The sequence below is a fragment of the Peromyscus californicus genome, unplaced genomic scaffold (assembly GCF_007827085.1).
Source record: "Peromyscus californicus insignis strain IS unplaced genomic scaffold, ASM782708v3 Scaffold_5__1_contigs__length_169319896, whole genome shotgun sequence".
In the NCBI taxonomy this organism is placed as follows: domain Eukaryota; kingdom Metazoa; phylum Chordata; class Mammalia; order Rodentia; family Cricetidae; genus Peromyscus; species Peromyscus californicus.
In genome coordinates, this window is record NW_026294573.1 from 167523297 (window position 1) to 167543790 (window position 20494).

General features: G+C 40.5%; 1 protein-coding gene across 1 annotated transcript in view; it reads right to left on the minus strand.

Moving 5' to 3' along the window:
* The window catches only part of Terf1 (telomeric repeat binding factor 1), a 30607-nt gene extending 17016 nt beyond the window's left edge, over positions 1-13591 (minus strand). Inside the window, exons 1-6 of the mRNA XM_052717054.1 lie at positions 13261-13591; positions 10748-10843; positions 6237-6358; positions 4189-4275; positions 1256-1405; positions 589-701 (exon numbers count right to left, since the gene is read on the minus strand). Of these exons, the coding sequence (XP_052573014.1) occupies positions 589-701; positions 1256-1405; positions 4189-4275; positions 6237-6358; positions 10748-10843; positions 13261-13546 (854 nt within the window). The 5' untranslated portion in view covers positions 13547-13591. The remainder of the gene's footprint in view (positions 1-588; positions 702-1255; positions 1406-4188; positions 4276-6236; positions 6359-10747; positions 10844-13260) is intronic.
* Positions 13592-20494: the final 6903 nt, after the last annotated feature.

Below are 20494 nucleotides of genomic sequence, written 5' to 3' on the forward strand. Positions count from 1 at the left end.
GAATAAAACAAAACCAAACACCAAACAAGCACCACTCTTTGGCTAAGGATGTAGTTCAAACAGACAAAAACCCTAAAGCAAAATCAACCTTGAAAATCCCTGAAAATAACCTGAGACTGAACTACTGCCTTACAGCAGACAGGACTAACTAGGGTACTTCTTCCAGCACTGGAGCCAACTGCTGTTTTTTGTTTTTTGAGTAGAGCACGATATCCTTGAAAAATATAGAGAACACTATCTTAAAATACCAGAATAACTTAGTACATACCAAAGGCAAGTAGGATCTGAGCTCAAATAAGAGGCAGAAATGAACCAGGTTTCTAATTTCCACTTCATTTCTTAAGCACACCTTCACTAAAAATAGTAAATAAATCTATACACATTAAACTGGTATTTTCTCATTCATTACTCTGCTTAACATATCATCCATGTAAATCATGAAATAACTCTATCGTACTCCAAGTATTCAAACCATCAATTAGAGAACCCAGCAATTACTCAATTATTACTTTAATAATGGCTTACTAGCATCACTTATGGTAAAGACAAAATATTCCTAAACCCTTGAAAAAAATCCAGAGTACACACCTTTCTCCTTTACTCAAATCCACTTCCGTCTCCGTTTCAGTATGAGCAGCGATGGGCTTATCCTCAGAAGCGACTGCCCTTGCTCTCTCATTTTCCACTACTTTTGTTGCTGCCTTAAGAAAAGGTGGAATGTGGAGGGGAAGGAGAAAAAAGAATACATCAGGCATTTTAAACAGGTCACACATAATCTTTGATAGCTGTAGCAGAAGTATCTGTTCACAGGCTAACAGAAGGTACCAAATTATGTTCATGATTCTGATGATGCTCGCAACTCCACTAGCTATTGCTTGGTTTATAGGCACTGTGGAAGGTTTTTACCTCTTGTAAATACATTTGATAGACACAATGTTCTCTAGGCGATTTAAACAAAATTTTGGTAGCTGGAGACATGTCTTAGTGGTTAAGAGCTTCTCTTGCTGATGACAAGTTCAGTTCCCTGTACCTGAATCAGGTGGCTCCCGACTGCTCCAGGGAATGTGATGCCCTCTGCTGGCCTCTGCTGGCACACATACACATGTGTACCTAAATATTTTGGAGTATAATTACCTCGAAGATATTCCGCTTTAATCGCCATTAACTTAAAATGCAGGTTAGATAATAAGACTTTCTCTTTCAAGTACTCTCCTTCATTATAACAATTTCTCTCTCCTTGAGATAACATGTGTACCTTTATTAGAAAAGTTGATGATTTTTCATTTAGCACACAATCCACATAACTCTTAACTTTCTCCATCATGTAGTTATAGCTGAAGTGTTGAAAAAAGGAGTGGAATGCATCTTTCTGAGAGATTATCCTGAGTAATTTCCTTTCTAAAGACTAAAGAAAAAACAGAAATGTATTAAAACAGAACAAATTTCAAATATATATTTGATTGAAAAACAATTATTTTGTAAACATAAACTCAAGATACAATTTTAAAAACCCATGTATTTTCTTCCTTTTTAATGCTCCTACATTTCTGAATGTTTTGTTTCAGACACATAGGAGGAAACAGAGATTATAAACTTAATTGTCCACTGCCCAGTTTAAAAACAAAACCCTATTAATATGTTTAAAATCTGTTTACTAATCTGATTGCATCCCATTTTTTTTGTCCTCACCTCTAACTGTTCCCCAGAATTCAGAATTGACTATCTTTATAAATTGCTTAGGGCTGAAGGTGTGCACAGCTCGTCAGAAGCAGAGTGCTTGTCTAGTCTAAGCATCACAACGGGTTCTGTTCCCAGTACTGCCGCTTCCCGAAGGTACATTTCTTTACACTTGTACAACATACTTATATGTCTATAAATAAGGTAGTGTTGTTCACCAGTTCTAACGTGATTTATAGATTCTGGTGTGCATATGTGATGCCTGCATCAATGTCAGTCTCCCCCTATTGCTCTCCGCCTGATGTTTTTGGTCAGGTTATCTCACTGAACCTGGTCCTCACTGATTGGCTAGACTGGTTAGCCACTAAGCCCCAGTGATCCTCCAGTCTCTGCTTCCCAACACCAGGATTAGGTACCTGCCACCATGTCTGGCTTTCTATGTGGGCGTTGGGAATCTGAGTGCAGGTCTTCATACTTTGGCATAGCAAGCAATTTACTTCACTGCAGCATCCCTGAAGTCCTGTGGCTTTAATCTTATACACACAGTAGCATTTGTAAAAGTGTGTTTTTCCTTAATTCTATGTTCCTGGCAATTACTTATGTTAATGTATAGGAAAAGTTATTTGCACCACTGTCTAGTATATTGATCAACCATCATTTGTTCATTTAGCTGCTTGAAGAACTGAGGTTATTTGCTATTACTGCAATGCTCAAACAATTTCTCTTACTCCTTTTGTGCTCAATATAAATTTTTCTTATACAGTAGTTGTCTCAATGCTGGATAAGCAATAAATACTATAGAACTTGAAAAGACTGTAGGCTCGATCCTAGACTGTCTCAGTAAGATCTAGGATTTTCCTGTTTGTCTTTAAAACTTCATGGCTTTTAGCATATAGAGAAAACATAAGTTATTCTAAGATATTTATCCAGAAATGGAACTCACTGGAATGTGTGCTTACATATTTTTCCTTGACTCTCTAATGCATCAATTTATACTTCAGAGAGGAAGATAAGCAGGCATCTAAACACTTGGCCATCCTGTGGGCCAATTGTTGGTGTTCTAACCAATGAAAACTGCTGCCAGGCTGAAAGTATGGGAACTAGTTCAATGAGTTAGTTGGCAATGTCTCACTGATTATGCCAATACTAGGGAAGTTGAATACTTTCTCCTAAGTACTTTATGTTTATTGTTCCTAAGTTTTTCTCTAATGAGACAGAAACAGTTTTCATTAATCTAGTAATACTTAGAAGGCAACACATGAGTAGAAAATCCAACAAAATCATCAGGCTCAAATTTCTGGGGTATTATATCCTAGGAGAAGGGTCAAATCAGATAATGTCTTACCTAAAGCAAAGAATGAAATAACTTAAATGTCCAGCACAGGAAAGTTAAATTACTACCTACTCATACAACAACAACAAAAAGAAATGAATAAACTACTATAATCACAACCTTGTGTATGATTCCATTATAAAACAGATCTTTAGGGAGAGAAGACTGGTTAGTAGTTATGCTGGGAAAGACAAACACTTTCTCAAATGACCAGAAGATTTGCTTGAGTGTAGGATTACAGGTATGTACTATACCATGCCTGGCTGATCTTTCTTTTTGGTGGTGCCAAGGACCAAATCTAGCACTTTAGGCAAGTGCTATAGTGCCACCATAGAGCTTCATTCTGAGCTAGCTAGTTTCCTGATGTAGGGGCTCCTCACACAAGTGTGCTTTTTGGTGCAAACATATCTACTTAAATACCCAGAACACACTGTTTTCTTCTAGAGGGATAGATGTTCAATAAAAAATTTGCTAGAAATATAAGATTATCTTTTCTTTCTTTGAAGATATTTAATTTACCCCAACAACACTGTTTTTAATATTTTAACAACCAGAGGCCTACTGAGCATATTAATATACACAGACAAACTGCAAATGATCATATAACAAACTCCAGCTGGGTGTGGTGTCACACTCTTGAGATCCCATCTCAATAAAAGGAAAAAGGGAAAGAAAAAGGAAAAAGAAAGTACAGAAAATGGGGAAAGGCCCAGTAGTATGTGTCTACAGTCCTAGTACTATAGTGGTGAAGGCTAAATTATCTTGAGTTTTGAGGTAAACCTTGGATACAGAAACGGATTTTATCTCAACAATACAACAATAAAAATCAATCAATCAATCAATCAATCAATAAATGAGGTGACGGATTCTAGAAAAGTAAACAAGTTAAACTGCCTCTCTATATTTATGCTGCCTAATGTGGCAGCCCCCAAACTCCCAATGTAACTGCTGAGCCCTTAAAATGTGACTATCAAGTCGGCCATACTGTAAATATAAGTACTTGATACAAAAAAGGGTAACTGAAATAGTACATTTTTGTATTGATCGTTAGAATTATTTTTTTTTAATATACTGAGTTTGGTAAAGCATTCCTTTTTTCTTTCAATTTTCTTTCCATTTTCCTCACCCCATATAAACAGCTGTAAAATTAATTCTATTGTTTTAATATAAATAATTACCGTGTGAGATTCTGGATCACCAAATATTCTTTCGAACACTTCTTCTGCTTCCTTAAAGCTGCCACTCTCCATACAAACAGCCACAGCCTTAAAGATGACATATACAAATCTTAAGTTGCTTTTTAAAATACCCAACCATTATTTGACTAAGTGCATAGTTAATTCTGAAAGGCGTCATTTAAAACATTTTTATGTATTTTATTTGATAAAGATATAGTTTTTCAATGATGAAATAATTATGGTTTAAAAAGTTTTAAAAATTCTTATTAGCTCTGTACACGTTTACAATGATATATCCAGCATCTCTAAGCAGTAATTAATAGATTAGAAGTGAATTTATTATCTGGAAAGACTACTGATCCTGCTGCTCATTTCTATATGCTCTACATGGTGGAGACAGTACACCTACCCCCGACAGAACTGTTATGTGAGGGCTGGAGAGATGGCTCAGTCATTAAAGGCTAGGCTCACTACCCAAAATGAAGAACTGTTATGTGAAATGCATACAACAGCGTGGCAAAAGCAACAATGTCCTAAATGTCACTGTCCCCTTCTCAACTGTCTAGTAATGTAGTAAACAGTCAGCTTTCTTTAGAATCTCAAAGATTGTGAAAACATGAAAAATCTCTTTTTTGTAAGTTGAATTCTTCGAAGAAGCAGGCGTTTTTCTACACAATGTCTTATCTCTGGGTCCTAACTTCATTTGGCATCACACCAAGTAGGAAACCACCTTGGGTTTCTCTCTCTTGTGTAACTTAAGAAAAAAAAATTATAAACCTTCTAAAGCTGAGGAAAAATGTACTGAACTAAGGAAGTATTTGCTTTAACTGCAGGCAGATGTTTGGCTCTTCTGGTTTCTTTTTTTTTTTTTTTTTTTTTGGTTTTTCGAGACAGGGTTTCTCTGTGTAGCTTTGCGCCTTTCCTGGAACTCACTTGGTAGCCCAGGCTGGCCTCGAACTCACAGCGATCCGCCTGGCTCTGCCTCCCGAGTGCTGGGATTAAAGGCGTGCGCCACCACCGCCCGGCCTCTTCTGGTTTCTTATTCTTAAGCAGTCTACTAAAATTCAAGTCTTAGCATGGTTAAAATTCTACATACTCTCATCACAAAAATCCACGCACAGCATGTGTGAGGCCCTGGGCTCAATCCCCAGCACCAGAACCAACACCCTATAATAAACAAGCAACCTGCTATTTTTCCTCTGTATTTATAATCCTTTCGTTAAAAAAAGAGAAGAGCTTGAATCCTTAGTTTTAAAGTTTGTTTGGAACTTTAAATAGCTACAGTGCTTCCTGCAACACAGAGGCATCCTACACCTAGATATGAAACATTAAGTTCTGGGCTTGGTGCTCATGTGAAGGCTGTAAACCAAGGGCCAGTGCTCTAAATGAGAAGATTTCATTAAGATTTTCACTAGGTTTATAGCACAACTTCTGACAGGTTATTTTTATTCTGGATGTTAGATGTTTTCATATTTGTGACAGTTAATATTCACTCTCAAATTTACTGGACTTAGAAGCGTATTTCCAGAATGGACTAACTGAGAAGTGAAAACGTGCCCTCAACATTGGCAGCACTATTCCATGGGTGAGGGTTGTTGTGGGCTGAATAAAAACAAGTAAGTGGACACTAGCATTCATCTCTTCCCTGCTTCCTGACTGCAGACACGAGATGACCAGCCACTTCACACTCCTATGCTATGCCTCCCCCAACATGGGCTGTATCTCCTTAAATTATAAGCTAAAACAAACCCTTCTTCTCTGATTACCTTTTCCATTTTTTTCCTCAGAAGATTGATTTTTCTTTATGTGTATAAATCTGTGTGTGCACACATGTGTGCAGGTGCCTGCAGAGACCAGAACAGGGAAGTGGAGTTCCAGGTGGCTGTGAACTCCTAATGTGGGGCTGGGAACTGAACTGCTCTTAACCACTAAACCATCTCTACAGCCTCTCCTTAAGATGCTTCTTGTTAGGGATTTTGTTTCATCAATGAGAAAAGCAACTGATATAATTTTCTAGCAAAACAGCAAGCACAAAATAATACTAATACCTGAATTTTAATTAAATTCTGTATTTCTTCATGAAGTTTGTCACGTTCCTTTTCAATTGAATCCCAAATCATCAGGGCTGATTCCAAGGGTGTAAGACGCTCATCACTTTCAAACTGTGCATCTTTTAAAACAGAAAAGCAAATTAACTGTAAGTTAAGTAGAACCTTAAAAACTTTGCCTTTTTCAAATTTATACTATATACTATATGCCAGGCATGTTTCATACAGAACAGTTTAGGAAAATGATTTTTGTAAGTTAATTTGTTCACAAAAAAAAAAAAAAAAGAAAAACCACTGAAATTATAAAAACCAGAAACTTTTTATTAATTTTTTTAAAAATTTCTTTCTTTTAAGACAGGTCTTGCTATGTAGCCCAGTTCTTAAGCTCCAGCTCTTTCTTTCTGTCTGGGCCTCTAGAGTGCTGGGAACACAGGTATGTACCACCATGCCTGGCTACAATTTTAGGTGTCTTGAAGGTAAAAATGCTCTTATTCCATCATACACTATATTTTAAATTTTGGGGCAGGAACCATTTACTAGCTGTATCACTCTAAAGCTCTAGTTTCATAACTGCTACGGTTCATTTCAACTCAACTACTACACAATAAGTGAATATACTGAAGAGAATTTTAAAGTTGGGTATAACTTCATATACTAAATAGCACATCCATATTAGCAGTTTCATGGATTTAAATTTTCTGTTGGCCTCTTTTGGCATTTCCAATATTTCAGGCTAAAAAAATAATAATTTACAATCCAAGTTGTACTCAGTACTTAAGATTCAAACACAAAGAACAAACCATAACACATGGTAACTCAAGTCTATAATCCCAGCACTTCTGAGGCTGAGGCAGGAGCATGACTCACAATTCAAGCCTAGCCTGGGTGAGACCTTGTTTCAAAAAAATAAATAAATAAAAACAAGTTCTGTCCATGTGGACTTCATAATCCATAAATGACATAATGTGAACAAGTCAATATACCTAGTACGTTCCTAGAAGTACATTATTATGCCAGGGGCTCTATGTTTGCTCTACTTGAAAATCATTCAGAAATTTTCAAACACATGGATGACTAGGTACATCTGGAAACTGCTTAAGCTCTAGAATATGACCTCGGGATGCAGTTCAGTAGAACACTTACTCTGCACACATGAAGCCAAGTGCTGTAAGAAGAAATAACAAAAAAGGATAATGAGAAAATAACCAAGAAATACAGACAGGATAAAAAGAACATCTGGGAAAACTGAGATGGAATATAAGGCAGAGGGATACAAAAGACATTCTTACTAACAAAGAAAGCTTATCAGGCAACTTTCCTTGTTCTTTGAAGTAGGACTAGAAACCTGGGAGAGGCAGATACCAGGACCTTTAAAGACCACTTACTGTGTGTCTCAAAGAACAGCTCATCTCAGCAGATGGCATGATTCTGTGCCCAAAAGACTCTAATAACTACTACAAAACACCTGGATTTGATAAACACTTTTAGAGAAGTAGCAGAATATAAAATCAAAGTGCAAAATTCAGTAGCTTTCCTTTACACCAATAGTAAGTTTGTTGAGAGAGGCACCAGGAAAAAAATCTTGATCACAGTAAAATAAAGTACCTAGGATGATTAAACCTAAGCCAGGAGGTAAGAGATCTGTACAATGAAAAATTTAAGATACTGAAGAAGTTGGAGACACCAGAAGATGAAAAGACCTCCCATACTCACTGACTGACAGAATATTATAAAAATGGCTACCGTGATTAACAGATTCAACGTAATTTATTATTTATTATTTTTTTCTTACTTTATTTTATGAGCATTGGTGTGAAGGTGTCAGATCTCCTGGAACTGGAGTTACAGACAGTTGTGAGCTGCCATGTGGGTGCTGGGAATTGAACCTGGGTCCTCTTAACCACTGAGCCATCTCTCCGGCCCCTAAACATAATTTATAAACATTCCACTTACATTTCTCATAGAACCAGGGGAAAAATGCTAAAATCCAAGTGAAGAACAAAAGGCCCCAGCATGGAGAACGGCAAAGCGATAGGGATCACATAACCACCTTCCCTCTAAGTAGAACAGGTGGAAATGTGAAGTCGTGTTGCAAAGGACAAGGAGCTGACATGGAAACAATGAGAGGCAAGCCGAAATTCTGAAGAGTCTCCGTGGAGGTGAGCTGCTAATGTGCACCTGTCTCCTCTTTTCTTGCCTGGGCTTACTTCTGGATGGGGTTTGAAGACCTGGTCGAGTAGGCAGCATTTTACAGGGAAAAGAGAAATCAGAAAAGCTTCTGATGGGATCCTTGACATTGGATTGGTAGACTGGAAACTAAAGAAACTGAAAACACATGACTGGCTTTTCCTCACAGTGCATCTGCTGAACTCTGTCTGCTGCAGTGTAAGAGGTCTGGAAATTCCTAATCTTAGATCTGAAGAAATAAAGGGTCAGGCATGGTGGCACACACCTATAAGTCCCTGTGTCAGGAGGACTATGAGTTTCTGGACAGCCTGAGGTACATAAAAGTTTTTGAGATGAGAAAACTTGTTATAAACACCCCCCCTCCCCCGAGATGTCTTATTTTTCAGTTCTGTGGGGCTGGAGACAGGAGCCAATATGGCAGCTACTACCTACTTATAAGCACTTTTGTACACTACATGTTGGCATATTTTAAAAATACTGGATTACTGGGTTAAACAAGATACCATTAAAATTAATTCTTTCTTTTAGTTGTCTTAATTTAATTACTAAACATCTTAAATTTCAAACATACACCACTTTTCTACTGGGAAGTGCTACTATGGGGAATTACTAAAAGGTCACCGAAATCCAGTGGGTCTATAGCTTGATGGTGCCACATTCACCTTCAAGTCAAAGGCCCTGGGTACACGGCACTGCAAAACACGAACAAACAAAACCCTAATTTTTAACTATGATGAAACTGATTCTTGCTCGATGACCTTTGTGATTTTTATCTAAGATATATATTCACAACAGAATCCTGGTACACTTAAAGATAAAGCCATGGAGTCAGGATAGATAGATATATATGGCTCACTGGTATAGCATTTGTCTAATACGCACGAGACCCTGGGTTCAATCCCTGTCTCTGCAAAAATGAACAAACAAAACAAGTCAACCACAGCTTAGTTACAAAATCTGTTTTTTATCCCTTGAAGGGAAGATTACTTGGAAAGAAACTAAGATATACAGAGTAACTATTATGCTATTATGTGTAAAGCACTGCTAAGCAGTTTAGAATATTCTGCCACATCTGATTTACAAAACTACCCAATTAACTACAATACTGTAAGTTATGGTCCGAAATTTTCCAATTGTGTCTACATCACCTTGTTAGCTTTTTCAGCCACAGGCCCTAACCTACACATAGCCCTCTCTTCTGCATCTATTTTAGCCCTGCTGTGTAGTAGTTTCCTTCTAGTTCAAATATTCCATCCTAGAGGTAAGCGTATAAAGACCCAGGAAGTCCCTGAAACTTACCAGATGTACAAGCCCCGCCCTTATGGCTAGGTAGGGGCTACTCAGGAGAGGAGACTCCCTAAGCTGCTGAACTGCCTACAAGTTATCCAGAGAGCTCCAGAGTTTCAGCTTTCCTGAGCTGCCACTCACACTGGGATGAGCTTTTGGTGATGCAGTTGTTTTGGAGTTGTCCATGATCCTGTAAGTAACTACAATAAACCAACTGGTTCACCAAGTTAGAATTTGGTGTCAACGTTACTCCGGTTTGTCATGGGTTCCATATTGTGGGGAGATTGTAAATTGCCCCAGGAATAATATCAGACACCAAGCCCCTAATTTCATTCTCCAAATAAAGCAGGTTATATGGCTTAGGTATAGTTTAGTATGGTGCTAATAGTCTGAGAATTTATATAATACATTTTTATAAGTAAGCAGTTCCATGTAAGTACTGCTCACCAACAAATATTGCTGGGAAAGTATTTTATAAATTATAAAAACCAACATAAAGTAATTATTTTTACCAAACAGCCTTCTAAATGACCATGTTGTAAATATGAGTCATGACTGATAAAATAAAGTTGTCCATTATAATCTAAAATGAACCATAAAAATAAGGGAGACAGATTACAACTACAAATTATGTTTTCTTGTACAAGGACAGACATCAAGTTTCAACAGCTGCCAGTAAACAGTGTGTGCATGGTGGCTGTCATCACTTCACCTGAAATCTCCAGGAGTCTATGAAATGTAGTCCTCCCACCATAACATCTGAATCATCTGGGAGCCAAACTCATGGTGAGGCAGAATGGCTCTCTTGTTTTAAGAAGTCCTTTAAATAATATGAAGCAGGCTAAAGCTTGAGAGTCACTGTTCTAAAAAGACAGAACTCTATTTCTTTATTTGCTTTAGATATGTTTATGTGTATGCCAGATGTATAGGCAAACTTTCTCTCCTTGCCACAAAAGGAAAATATAGTGCTCATCAGTTTCTCATGTCTTATATTTAGATATAAGTTAAAAGATTTCTAATATCAAATTTGTATTTACCAAGAGATTTTCCTGCTGCAATTCTTGACAAAAACTGACATATATACACAGTTCTCAATTGGTAAGCTGTAAGCCTGGGTAGTCCATGAATAATAGCTAAAAAAGAAAAGAAAGACTTTTATTAAAATATTATCACAATCTAGTAGCCATAATACAGTGTAAAGTATTAGATTATAACACTTGAGATGGCTATTCTTGGTTCTCAACTTGACTACATCTAGAATTAACTAAAACCAAAAAATGGCTGGACACACCTATGAGTGATTTTTTTTTTTTTTTTTTTTTTTTTTTTTTTTTTTTTTTGCTTAATTGGACTATCTGAAGTGGGAAGATCCACTTCTAATTTGGAATTTAGGTGGGAAGACAAACCTTTGATCCAAATCTTCTGAGGTGGGAAGATCCACCTCTAATCTGGGCCACATGTTTTGCTGGAAGCCTATATAAAAGAGATGGCAGAAGGAAGCTCTTTTTGCCAGTGTCCTCCCACCCTTGATAAACATTCCTTCATTGACATTAGCGCCTACTTCCTACTTTGGGATTCCGGCATATACTGAAGACCAGCTAAGACATCAAGCCTCATGGATTGAAAAATTAATTACTGGATTTTTGGACTCCGTACACAGGCAGCCATTATGGATTAGCTGGACCACAGCCTGTAAATAATTCTAATAAATTCCTTTTCTATATATAGATTTATTCTGTAGCTTCTGTTACTCTAGAGAACCTTGACTAATCTAATGCTCAACAAAAACTGATCATAAACATAGACCTATAGATTCTAATTGTTCAATCTTTTAAAAATCAGAAAGTTTTGTAACATATTGTTCTTACAAAATGTAACTCAATTGTGAAAAACTCAAAATTGCTTTTACAAGTAGTACCAAGGAAAGAGTCATATCTAAATTATAAAATGTATCAAACCACTACTTTGAAATTTATACTATGAAATTCTTTATATTATAGGAAATATTATACATATGTCAAGGTTTCCATTGAGTTTGTTCAATTCATAAAGAACGATTTTAAAACATTTATTTCTCAAATATTTGAATACTCACAAAGATGCACTTGGCAGTGAATATGTATACTGGTAAGCCAAGCATATTCCCAGATATCTCACACTGACACAGGCCAGAGGGCAAACTTTGGGTCTCATTCTTCAGACACTGTCAAACTTTTTTTTTTTAACATTTAGACAAAAGTTTTATTTTATGTGTATGGGTGTTTTGTCTGCATGTCTGTCTGTGTAACGTGTGTACAGTGCATGCTGAGGCCAGAAGAGAGCATTCGATCCTCTGGAACTGGAATCACAGACTCTGCCATGGGAGTGCTGAGACTCAAGGCCAGGTTCTCTGGAAGAGCAGTCGGCTCTTAACTGCTGAACCACCTCTCCTCATCCCCCTTCTCCCTAAAAGACAAGGCCTTCCATTGGCCTGAAGCTTGCCAAAGCAGGCTAGGCTGGCTGGCCAGTGGACCTTGTCTTCCCAGTGCTGCGAACACAATGCATTCAGCTTTTTTATATGGGTTCTGGGGATCCAACTAAGGTTCTGGGCTTGTAAGATAAGCATTCACAAGCTGTACTACCCGGCTAGGCATGCCTCCCTCCTCCCAACTTCTTAAAATTTTCTATATTCATCTGCTGTAGTTTGGATCTAGAACGCTTCCTTCTCAAGGCTTGGTCCACACACTTGCTGAGAGACTGCAGAACTTCAGGACATGGAGCCTCCTGCAGATTTTAAGTCACCGAGGATGTCTTTTTAAGGGGCTGTAGGACCTTTATTCCTGTCTCTCTTACATCCTGGCATCAAAAAGTTCTGCTCCCTTGTAGCTGCCACCTTTGACAGTCTGCTCTCTCACGGATACACTGCTCTTAAGTTAAATTATGCCCCGTTAAGTTGAGATTATGCCCTTAAGTTAAATTAACAGGGATAGTTGAGATTATGCCCCGTGTTTGAAAGACTGCCACCTTCGCTCTTGTGCTCCACCAGGAGCTGGGCACCATGATGAGCTGACTCTTCAAGGTTCCAGGCACAGAAACACCCAGAACTGTGCAAGATAGACCTCTTCTTTCCATGCGCGGATTACGTCAGATATATGTTACAGCACACAAGGCCAAAAGACTGCATATGTATTAACTAACAGGAGTCCACTGTGATGTCTCCAACTCTGATCTATCACCATGGAGTAACCGTAGTCCAGTGAAGTGACTTCAGTTCAGGATTTAATTTTCTACCGTTACTTACCCATGCCATGGCGCCAGCTTTATCTGTGAGGAAACTTTTTAAAACTGTAACGTGACACTCGGATCTAGAGCACCCCTCTTCACCTACTAGCACCTCAGATGAACTAACTCACTTTTCTATAAAGGCGGCGGGGGGCGCGGCTCCCAGCTAACGGGAGGAGGCGGCGGCTTTCGCGCGGCCTGGGCCTTCCGTGAACCCGCCCGGGGTGTGCGGGAAAGCAGGTCTCGGCCCGCAGGGCAGCCCCCCGGGCCGTGCACGGCCCGCACTCACCTTCCGCGCTGTCACGAGTCCGGCGGAAGTCCTCGGAGCGGCCGTCGCGGAAGGCTCGGCACAGAGACAGGCAGAGGAAGTCGAGCATCCAGCCGGCAGCCAGGGCCTCGGCCTCGGCCACCAGGTTCGCGTTCTCCTCCTCCGGGACCCCCAGCTGCACCTGGCCCTCGCGCAGCTCCGCGTCGTCTCCCGCCGGCTCCGTCACCTCCTTCTCTGGAGAGTCCGCACCCTCCCGCTCAGCACAGCCCCGCGCACTCCGGACCGCTGAGCTGATAGCCCCCGCCATGTTAAACCCAAGGCGCGCGTGGTGCCTCTGCTGGCGCCGTGCGCCGATTGGCTGGCGTTGGGCGTGGACGTCAGCCAATCGCGCCGCTAGGATGGGCTAGTGGCTGGAGCTTAGCTTCCCATTGGCTGGAACCTGCTACATTGCCTGCCAGTCTGAGGCAGGGCGGATAATTTTTTAAAAAATACAACCCGCCTGCGGGGGCGGTGGTGGTGCAAACCCTCAATCCCAGCCCTCGGGAAGCAGAGGCAGGTGGGTCTCCGTGCAGCCCTACAGAGGAGTTCCTTTTGGAGCACAGGCTCCAAAGCTACAGAGAGAAACCGTGTCTCGAACCTTCCACCGCCCCCCACCCCGGGCCGAAACCACAAGGTTAGTTAAAATGGAGTGGGTTTTCGCCTGCAGTTGTTTGACTTCATGGCACTCTGCCGTCTGTAATCCCAGAAGCACTCAGGAGACGGAGGCAGGAAGATTAGGAATTCAGGGTTCAGCTACAGAGTCCAGGTCAGCCTGGGGCACATGGAAAAAGAAAGGGTAATTAGAACTTGCCCTCAGGGGAAAATGTCACCCTGCACAACAAGCCTCACTCAAGAGATTGATTGGGACGGAAATATCCAGGAGCGTGACTTCCTCCCTGGTGTGAGAAACATCAGGAAACGGAACAGGGTACAGACCTCAGATAGGATTTCTTAGGGGGGCAGAGCTTTCCAGGGTAGTTTGGGATTGGTAGGTTTTTGGGGTCTGATTCTGGGGCAAGCTCAGGGATTGGTGGGATTTCAAACCTTGGTCCTGGGGTCAAGTCAGGGTCAAGATGTTTTTCCTTGACCCTTTTCATCCTCAAGAACTGCTTCTAGCTTGCTGTCCCCTTCTGTTTCTGAAGAGCAAATGAGCCACACCTTAGGTGTGCTGGCACAAAGGGTGGGTCAGGTGGAAGCAAAAGGGAATTCAAAAGCCTTTCTGCATAGAGAATTATTCATATGGTGTCTAACCCCAGGTTGTGAATGACAAAGCAGAGGAAGCCTTTGTAGGATAAAAGGACCAGCCAAAGAAATACACTTTGGCCTTGAAACTAGAGCTAAAGAAACACCCTGACCCTGAGACCAGAGGCAAAAGGTTAAAAATGACAGTGAAAGAAACACACTTTGATCCTGAAACCAAAACCCAAGAAATACACTCCTTGACCAACTCAACACAAAAACCAACCAATCCCTGAGCATGAAATCTAGCCAACCTCTGAGCTTGTCCAAGCTCAGGGATTGAAATTCCACCAATTCCCACCCGGAAAATCTCCTTGGAAAAATTCTGCCTCTAAGAAGCCCTATATAAGCCCTGTGCCTGTTTAGTTTGGGAGCTGCCTTTTTCCACCCTGGCAGAGGCAGCCACCCTCCTGGATTCTTCCCTCCCAATAAATCTTTTGAATGAGGTTTGGGTGAGACCTTTGGCTGGAATGGAATGGAGCAGAGAAGTAACAATTTTCACCTGAGCTGGAGCAAAGCGGAACTGTAACACTCCCCTAGTTACCCTCCCAGTTGGAGCAGAACTGTAACAACTTTGCTGGGGCCATTGTTAATGAAGAACAAAGGTTTCTCCTCCCCAGGGAATAGGGGTATCTTATTCTTAGTCAACTGTGGGTGACAGTGGACTGAAAACAGATTCAGGTTGCCTCTAACACCATGTCCTACTGTGTGGAAGTGATGACATGAACTTTTATGGTCACAGAACAGAAGGGCAGCCATGAGTCAACTCATTTACCAGTCACTGGAGAAGACAGCCAGGAGATGGGTGTCAGAACACATGCAGTACAGACATCGTCATGTGAGGATTCTAGTCACTTGTGAGAACACTCCAAAAACACAAGAGACTTGTGACCTCAGTTTCTTCAAAGCACGGAACTGTTCTTGGAATGTGTTTTTGTGTTCCTCCCAGGTGTAGCAGACAGAAGTGAGTTTACTTCAGATTACTCATCATTGCTTGCTGTTGTTACTCGATTAAATGTTATGACTATCCTTTATATGTCTCTGTGGGAAAACATATTTTTGACTGATGTGGCTTGTCCTTGTGATTGTATACAGCTTGAGCTCATGAGAACTTTACTCATGTGACCTTTGTTAACTCTCAAAGTATAAATTGTCTGATGCTCTGAGTGTTAAGAAAGGTCACATGAGACTTTATTCCATCTCATTTATCAGCTCCATTCTACCAGGTCCCACTGCCTCTAGAGTGATGACAGGTGGGTTACAGCAAAAACAAATAACTCCTTGGAGTGTTTAGGTGCTTTGTAAATGATGCTCTTAGTTTTGAGGTTGGTGGGAACTAGTGGCCTGCCGAGAATACAATTCAAAGATTGTAGCTGATAGTTAAAGGAATATTAAGTCAGATACAGAGATAGGTGATAAATCGTTGTAAGGGAATTAACATTAGCCCATAATTTTCACTTTAGATCTACAATATTCTAATTCTCCACAACTGGGAATTTGAATCAGTTAATCCATCTGAAGCATTTTCAACACAGGTGTGGCTGTTTTGGGACTATCAGTTCATAGAGTATCAATGGTAGATATATTTTTTTCTGAACAATTTTAGAAAATTGAACTGTGGTACATGTAAAACAGCTAAATAAAAACCTTTTGGGGGCCAGGGAGGGAGGAAGTGTTGGAGATTGAACCCAGGGACTAGTGCTTTCTAGGCTTATAGTAGAACTTGTTAGGGGCTCAGTGGTTAAGAGATCATACTGCTCTTCCAGAAGATTAGAGTCGCATTCCCAGCACCAACATGGGGCAGCTGACAACTACCTCTAACTCCAGCTCCAGAGGATCTGAAGCTCTCACTTGGCCTTCACAAGCGCGCGCGCGCGCGCGCGCGCGCACACACACACACACACACACACACACAGACTTACCAAAAAAAGCACCATTTACCCAAGGCTGTTTTTTTTTTTTTTTTTTTTTTTTTTTTTTTTTTTTTTTTTTAGGTTTTTCGAGACAGGGTTTCTCTGTGTAGCTTTGCGCCTTTCCTGGAACTCACTTGGTAGCCCAGGCTGGCCTCGAACTCACAGAGATCCACCTGGCTCTGCCTCCCGAGTGCTGGGATTAAAGGCGTGCGCCACCACCGCCCGGCCCAAGGCTGTTTTAAAGAAGGCAGAGCTAGTAGTTAGTGATGGGAGTGGTTAGGTGAAGAGAGAAAATCTTCAGTTTATGATTTTAAAAGTCACCCCAGTCAGGCTTAGTGTCACAGTCTGCAATCTCAGCACTTACGGACATGGAGGCAGAAGGATCAGAGTTCCAGGCCACAAAGTGGCATACAAGTTAGAGACTAGTCTGGACTGTGTGAGACTGAATAAATAAATATTATTAAGTAAAAAAAAGCCACTTGCTAGCTGAATGTGATGCTACATACCTATAATCCCACTATTTGGGAAGCTCAGATATTGTAAATCTCAGGCCATTCTAGGGCCTGGAAGTATATCTCAGTGCTAGAGTGCTTGTGTAGTGTGCCCAAGGCATTACTTCAAGTCCCAGCACCACCATACATACAGTCATCCCTTTGGGTAAAATTAGGAAATTCTACTTTCTGGCCAAGTTCAGTTTGTACGCTTTGTATAGTTGCCCATAACTTTGACTGTATCAAAGTTATCCAGTAGGCTGTTACAAAGGAGAGGTTCCATTGGTCCAGTGATGCTCCTGACAGTGAAACTGGAAACCAAAGACGGGATGCTGGGAGGTGGATTGGACTTCTCCAGGGGAGTTTCTGACCATTGGGGCTTTTCCACACTGCTGGCTCTGGTTTCTCTCTGTAGAAGAGGAGGTTGTAGATGTCATCAACGCCATCAAAGCTACTGAAGAAATGGCCATGCAACTTAGATAATAAATCCCATGATGTCACATTTTCTAGGACTGTTTTTTTTTTTTTTTAATCTTGAACTGTTTTTCTGAGGAACACTTTGAAATCCAGCTTTTAAATTCTTCTATCCACCATGTTGAATATTTGTGTTTTTACTGTGAACTGAAGTTTTATGAAGAAGCTACTACTATGTTAAAGGCAGAGTAGACTTGAGGATTGTGGAGAGATGGAATGTTGTAGATTTAGACCTCAGATTTCCTTAGGCTGTCTTCAGTTCAGTTACTAGGTGTATGTTACCACCCTTTGTATATACTGAGAGATATGTTCCTACTTGTAGAGACCAGGTCTTACTATATAGCCCACACTAGTGGAAACTTAGTATCTTTCTGCCTCAGCCTTGAGAGAGCTGGGATTTCAGGGGAGTATGAGCACACCCAGCTCCCCATCTTCAGAATTACTTCAGTAAACTACTGCCAAGAACTGCAGGAGTGTTTATAGCAGAAACCAAGCAGGTTTCAGGAAGGAAATATTAATTTAGACATGCTAATATTTTAGAGCTTTTAACATATCCTAAGAGTCTGTGGAATCGATGTTCAGCATACTTCCCTCCCTCCCTCCCTCCCTCCCTTCCTTCAATAGTCTCTCACTATGTAGTCCATGCTGCGCTGGCACTTGTATATACAAGTGTGTGCCACCGTGCTGGGCCCTGCCTCTATTTTTGATAGGACACAATCACTGTGGTGTGAAGGCTAGCCCTGCAAGGAAACACAATTGTTCACACATCACTTTACAGGGATATGCTAAATGAAGAATTAGGATATATATTGCCCATGTATGGGTATTATAGAGCCAGGTGATACCCATGCCTGAGATACACATCTGTATGGGATGGGCCAATCGTTAGCCATGGCCCTTCAATGCACTCAGGAGACAAGTAAACAGGAAGTGAATGAGGCTGCTGCTGTTTCAACATGACCTAAAATTCTGTTTTGCAGTACATTTTTGTAAGTAGAAGCAGCACAAATAGTGATAAATAATTTTAACTCTGCATTTGGCTCTGTTTTTCTTATTTAATAAGACTGTTCAGAATTACATCTACAATGGATAGAGCCACTTTCATATTCTGTATTATAAGGACACACTTGTACAGAGGAATTTGCAAACATTATTATTAGCTTAACATGTACATACTGTTAATGGTTTGCTTTTGCTTTGTTTTCAGTTCAACTTCCCTAGCCCAGATGCCCTTGGAGGAGTGTATAGGTTGGTAGTGGTAGACACTGTCTTAGACTCTGCATTTCAGCCAGTGCCTGAGCCCAGACGTCTATGGAATGATGTTAGAGAGCAAGGGATGAAGACAGGAGACATCACATGTCTCAGAATGCAGTTGACCACCTGACCATGGGAGCAGACAGCTCCTAAATGACTGCCTGCCTTTGATGTGTGCCCAGCTGAGTTTTCTAGAGGGAGATGAGATGATGGGCAGTTTTTAGAGTGTTAACATGCTGCCTTCCCAGACTGCTGTCTGTCTGAACACATCACAGTTTAGAGACTCAACTCCTATCTCTGCTCATTGGCTTTCGTGGTGACAACAGATATCAGGAACTTCTGCATTCGGTCATTGTATGCTCCTTTCCCTCCAAAACAAAAGGGTAACACGATGAGTGCATAAACCAGCAACACCGTCAGTTGTGACCAGGTATTATTATGGGCTATAATTGTCTTTGCTGTCACGCGACTGGCAGTAGGTTTGTTTATGTCAGTGTCGTCCCAAACTCAGGAGTAACGCCTTCCTTGCATTATGTCATTGCCACAGTGACAGCACTAGGTCGTAGGAAGTTCTCCGCTTCCTTATACTCCTAGTGTGACAATCTTCCTAAACAGGTCCACCATTGGCTGAAATGTTTGCAGTGCATGGCAGCCAATGGAAGATTTTGGGATTTGTTCTCCATGAACATTTATTTTAATGCTGTATTTAAGAAAAAATACCTTCTGGTGTATGCTTTAAGCAATTCACTGATTAGTCAATATTTTTAATAAAATACATCTGCCCAAAGCAAACACGATAGCATGTGTGAGTACAAGAAAGTGACAGCAAACTTTTGAGAGCCAGAGGGTCCCCTTTCTACTCTTCCCTCCCTGGCGACAAATCGTCTCTGGCTGAAACCATGCGCCCTGGTGATGGGTTTCCCCTCTTGAATAGAAAAGCGAGGGACCTATGCCGCCCACAATAGCATGGTCTCAATAACACAGCACCTCAGCTGCATATGCAATTTCTAAGTTTTTAGAGGTCACATATAAAAAACTAAAAGAAATAAATTAGTATTGGAATCAGTTTATTTAACTCAACCAATCCAAAGTAAATTATAGGATTAGGGATGGTGAAAAGGAAGATACTGGGTACAAAGTTTCAGGTAGTTAAGAGAGATAAATACCACTGTTCTATTGCACAGCATTTTTGTTTGTTTGTTTGTTTTGTTTTTGTTTTTTTTAAAGCTTCAGTCTCTTTCTCTTCCTTTTATTAAAGATAGATTCTGTTCAAGGCCGGGTGGTGGTGGCACACACCTTTAATCCCAGCACTTGAGAGGCAGACCCAGGCAGATCTCTGTGAGTTCGAGGCCAGCCTGGTCTACAGAGTGAGATCCAGGACAGGCACCAAAACTACACAGAGAAACCCTGTCTCGAAAAACAAACAAAAAATAGATTCTTTTCTTACATAATATACCCCGATTATGATTTCCCCTCCCTCTACTCCTGCCAGTCCCTGCACATGACCCCTCCCATCCAGATCTACACCCTTTCTGTCTCTCATTACAAGGCAAACAAGCTTTTAAGGGATAATATGTAAAATATAATAAGATAAAACAAAAGCTACCACATCAGAGTTACAACTACTCAGAGTTACTATCACATCAAAGTTGGACAACACACACAGACAGAAGGAGAAACAGCCCGAGAGAAGGCATAAGAATCAGTTTGCACGCTAAGGAATCCCATAAAAACACTAAACTAGAAGTCATTTTATATATATATATATATATATATATATATATATATATATATATATATATATACACACACACACATACATACATACACCTGGTGCAGATGAGT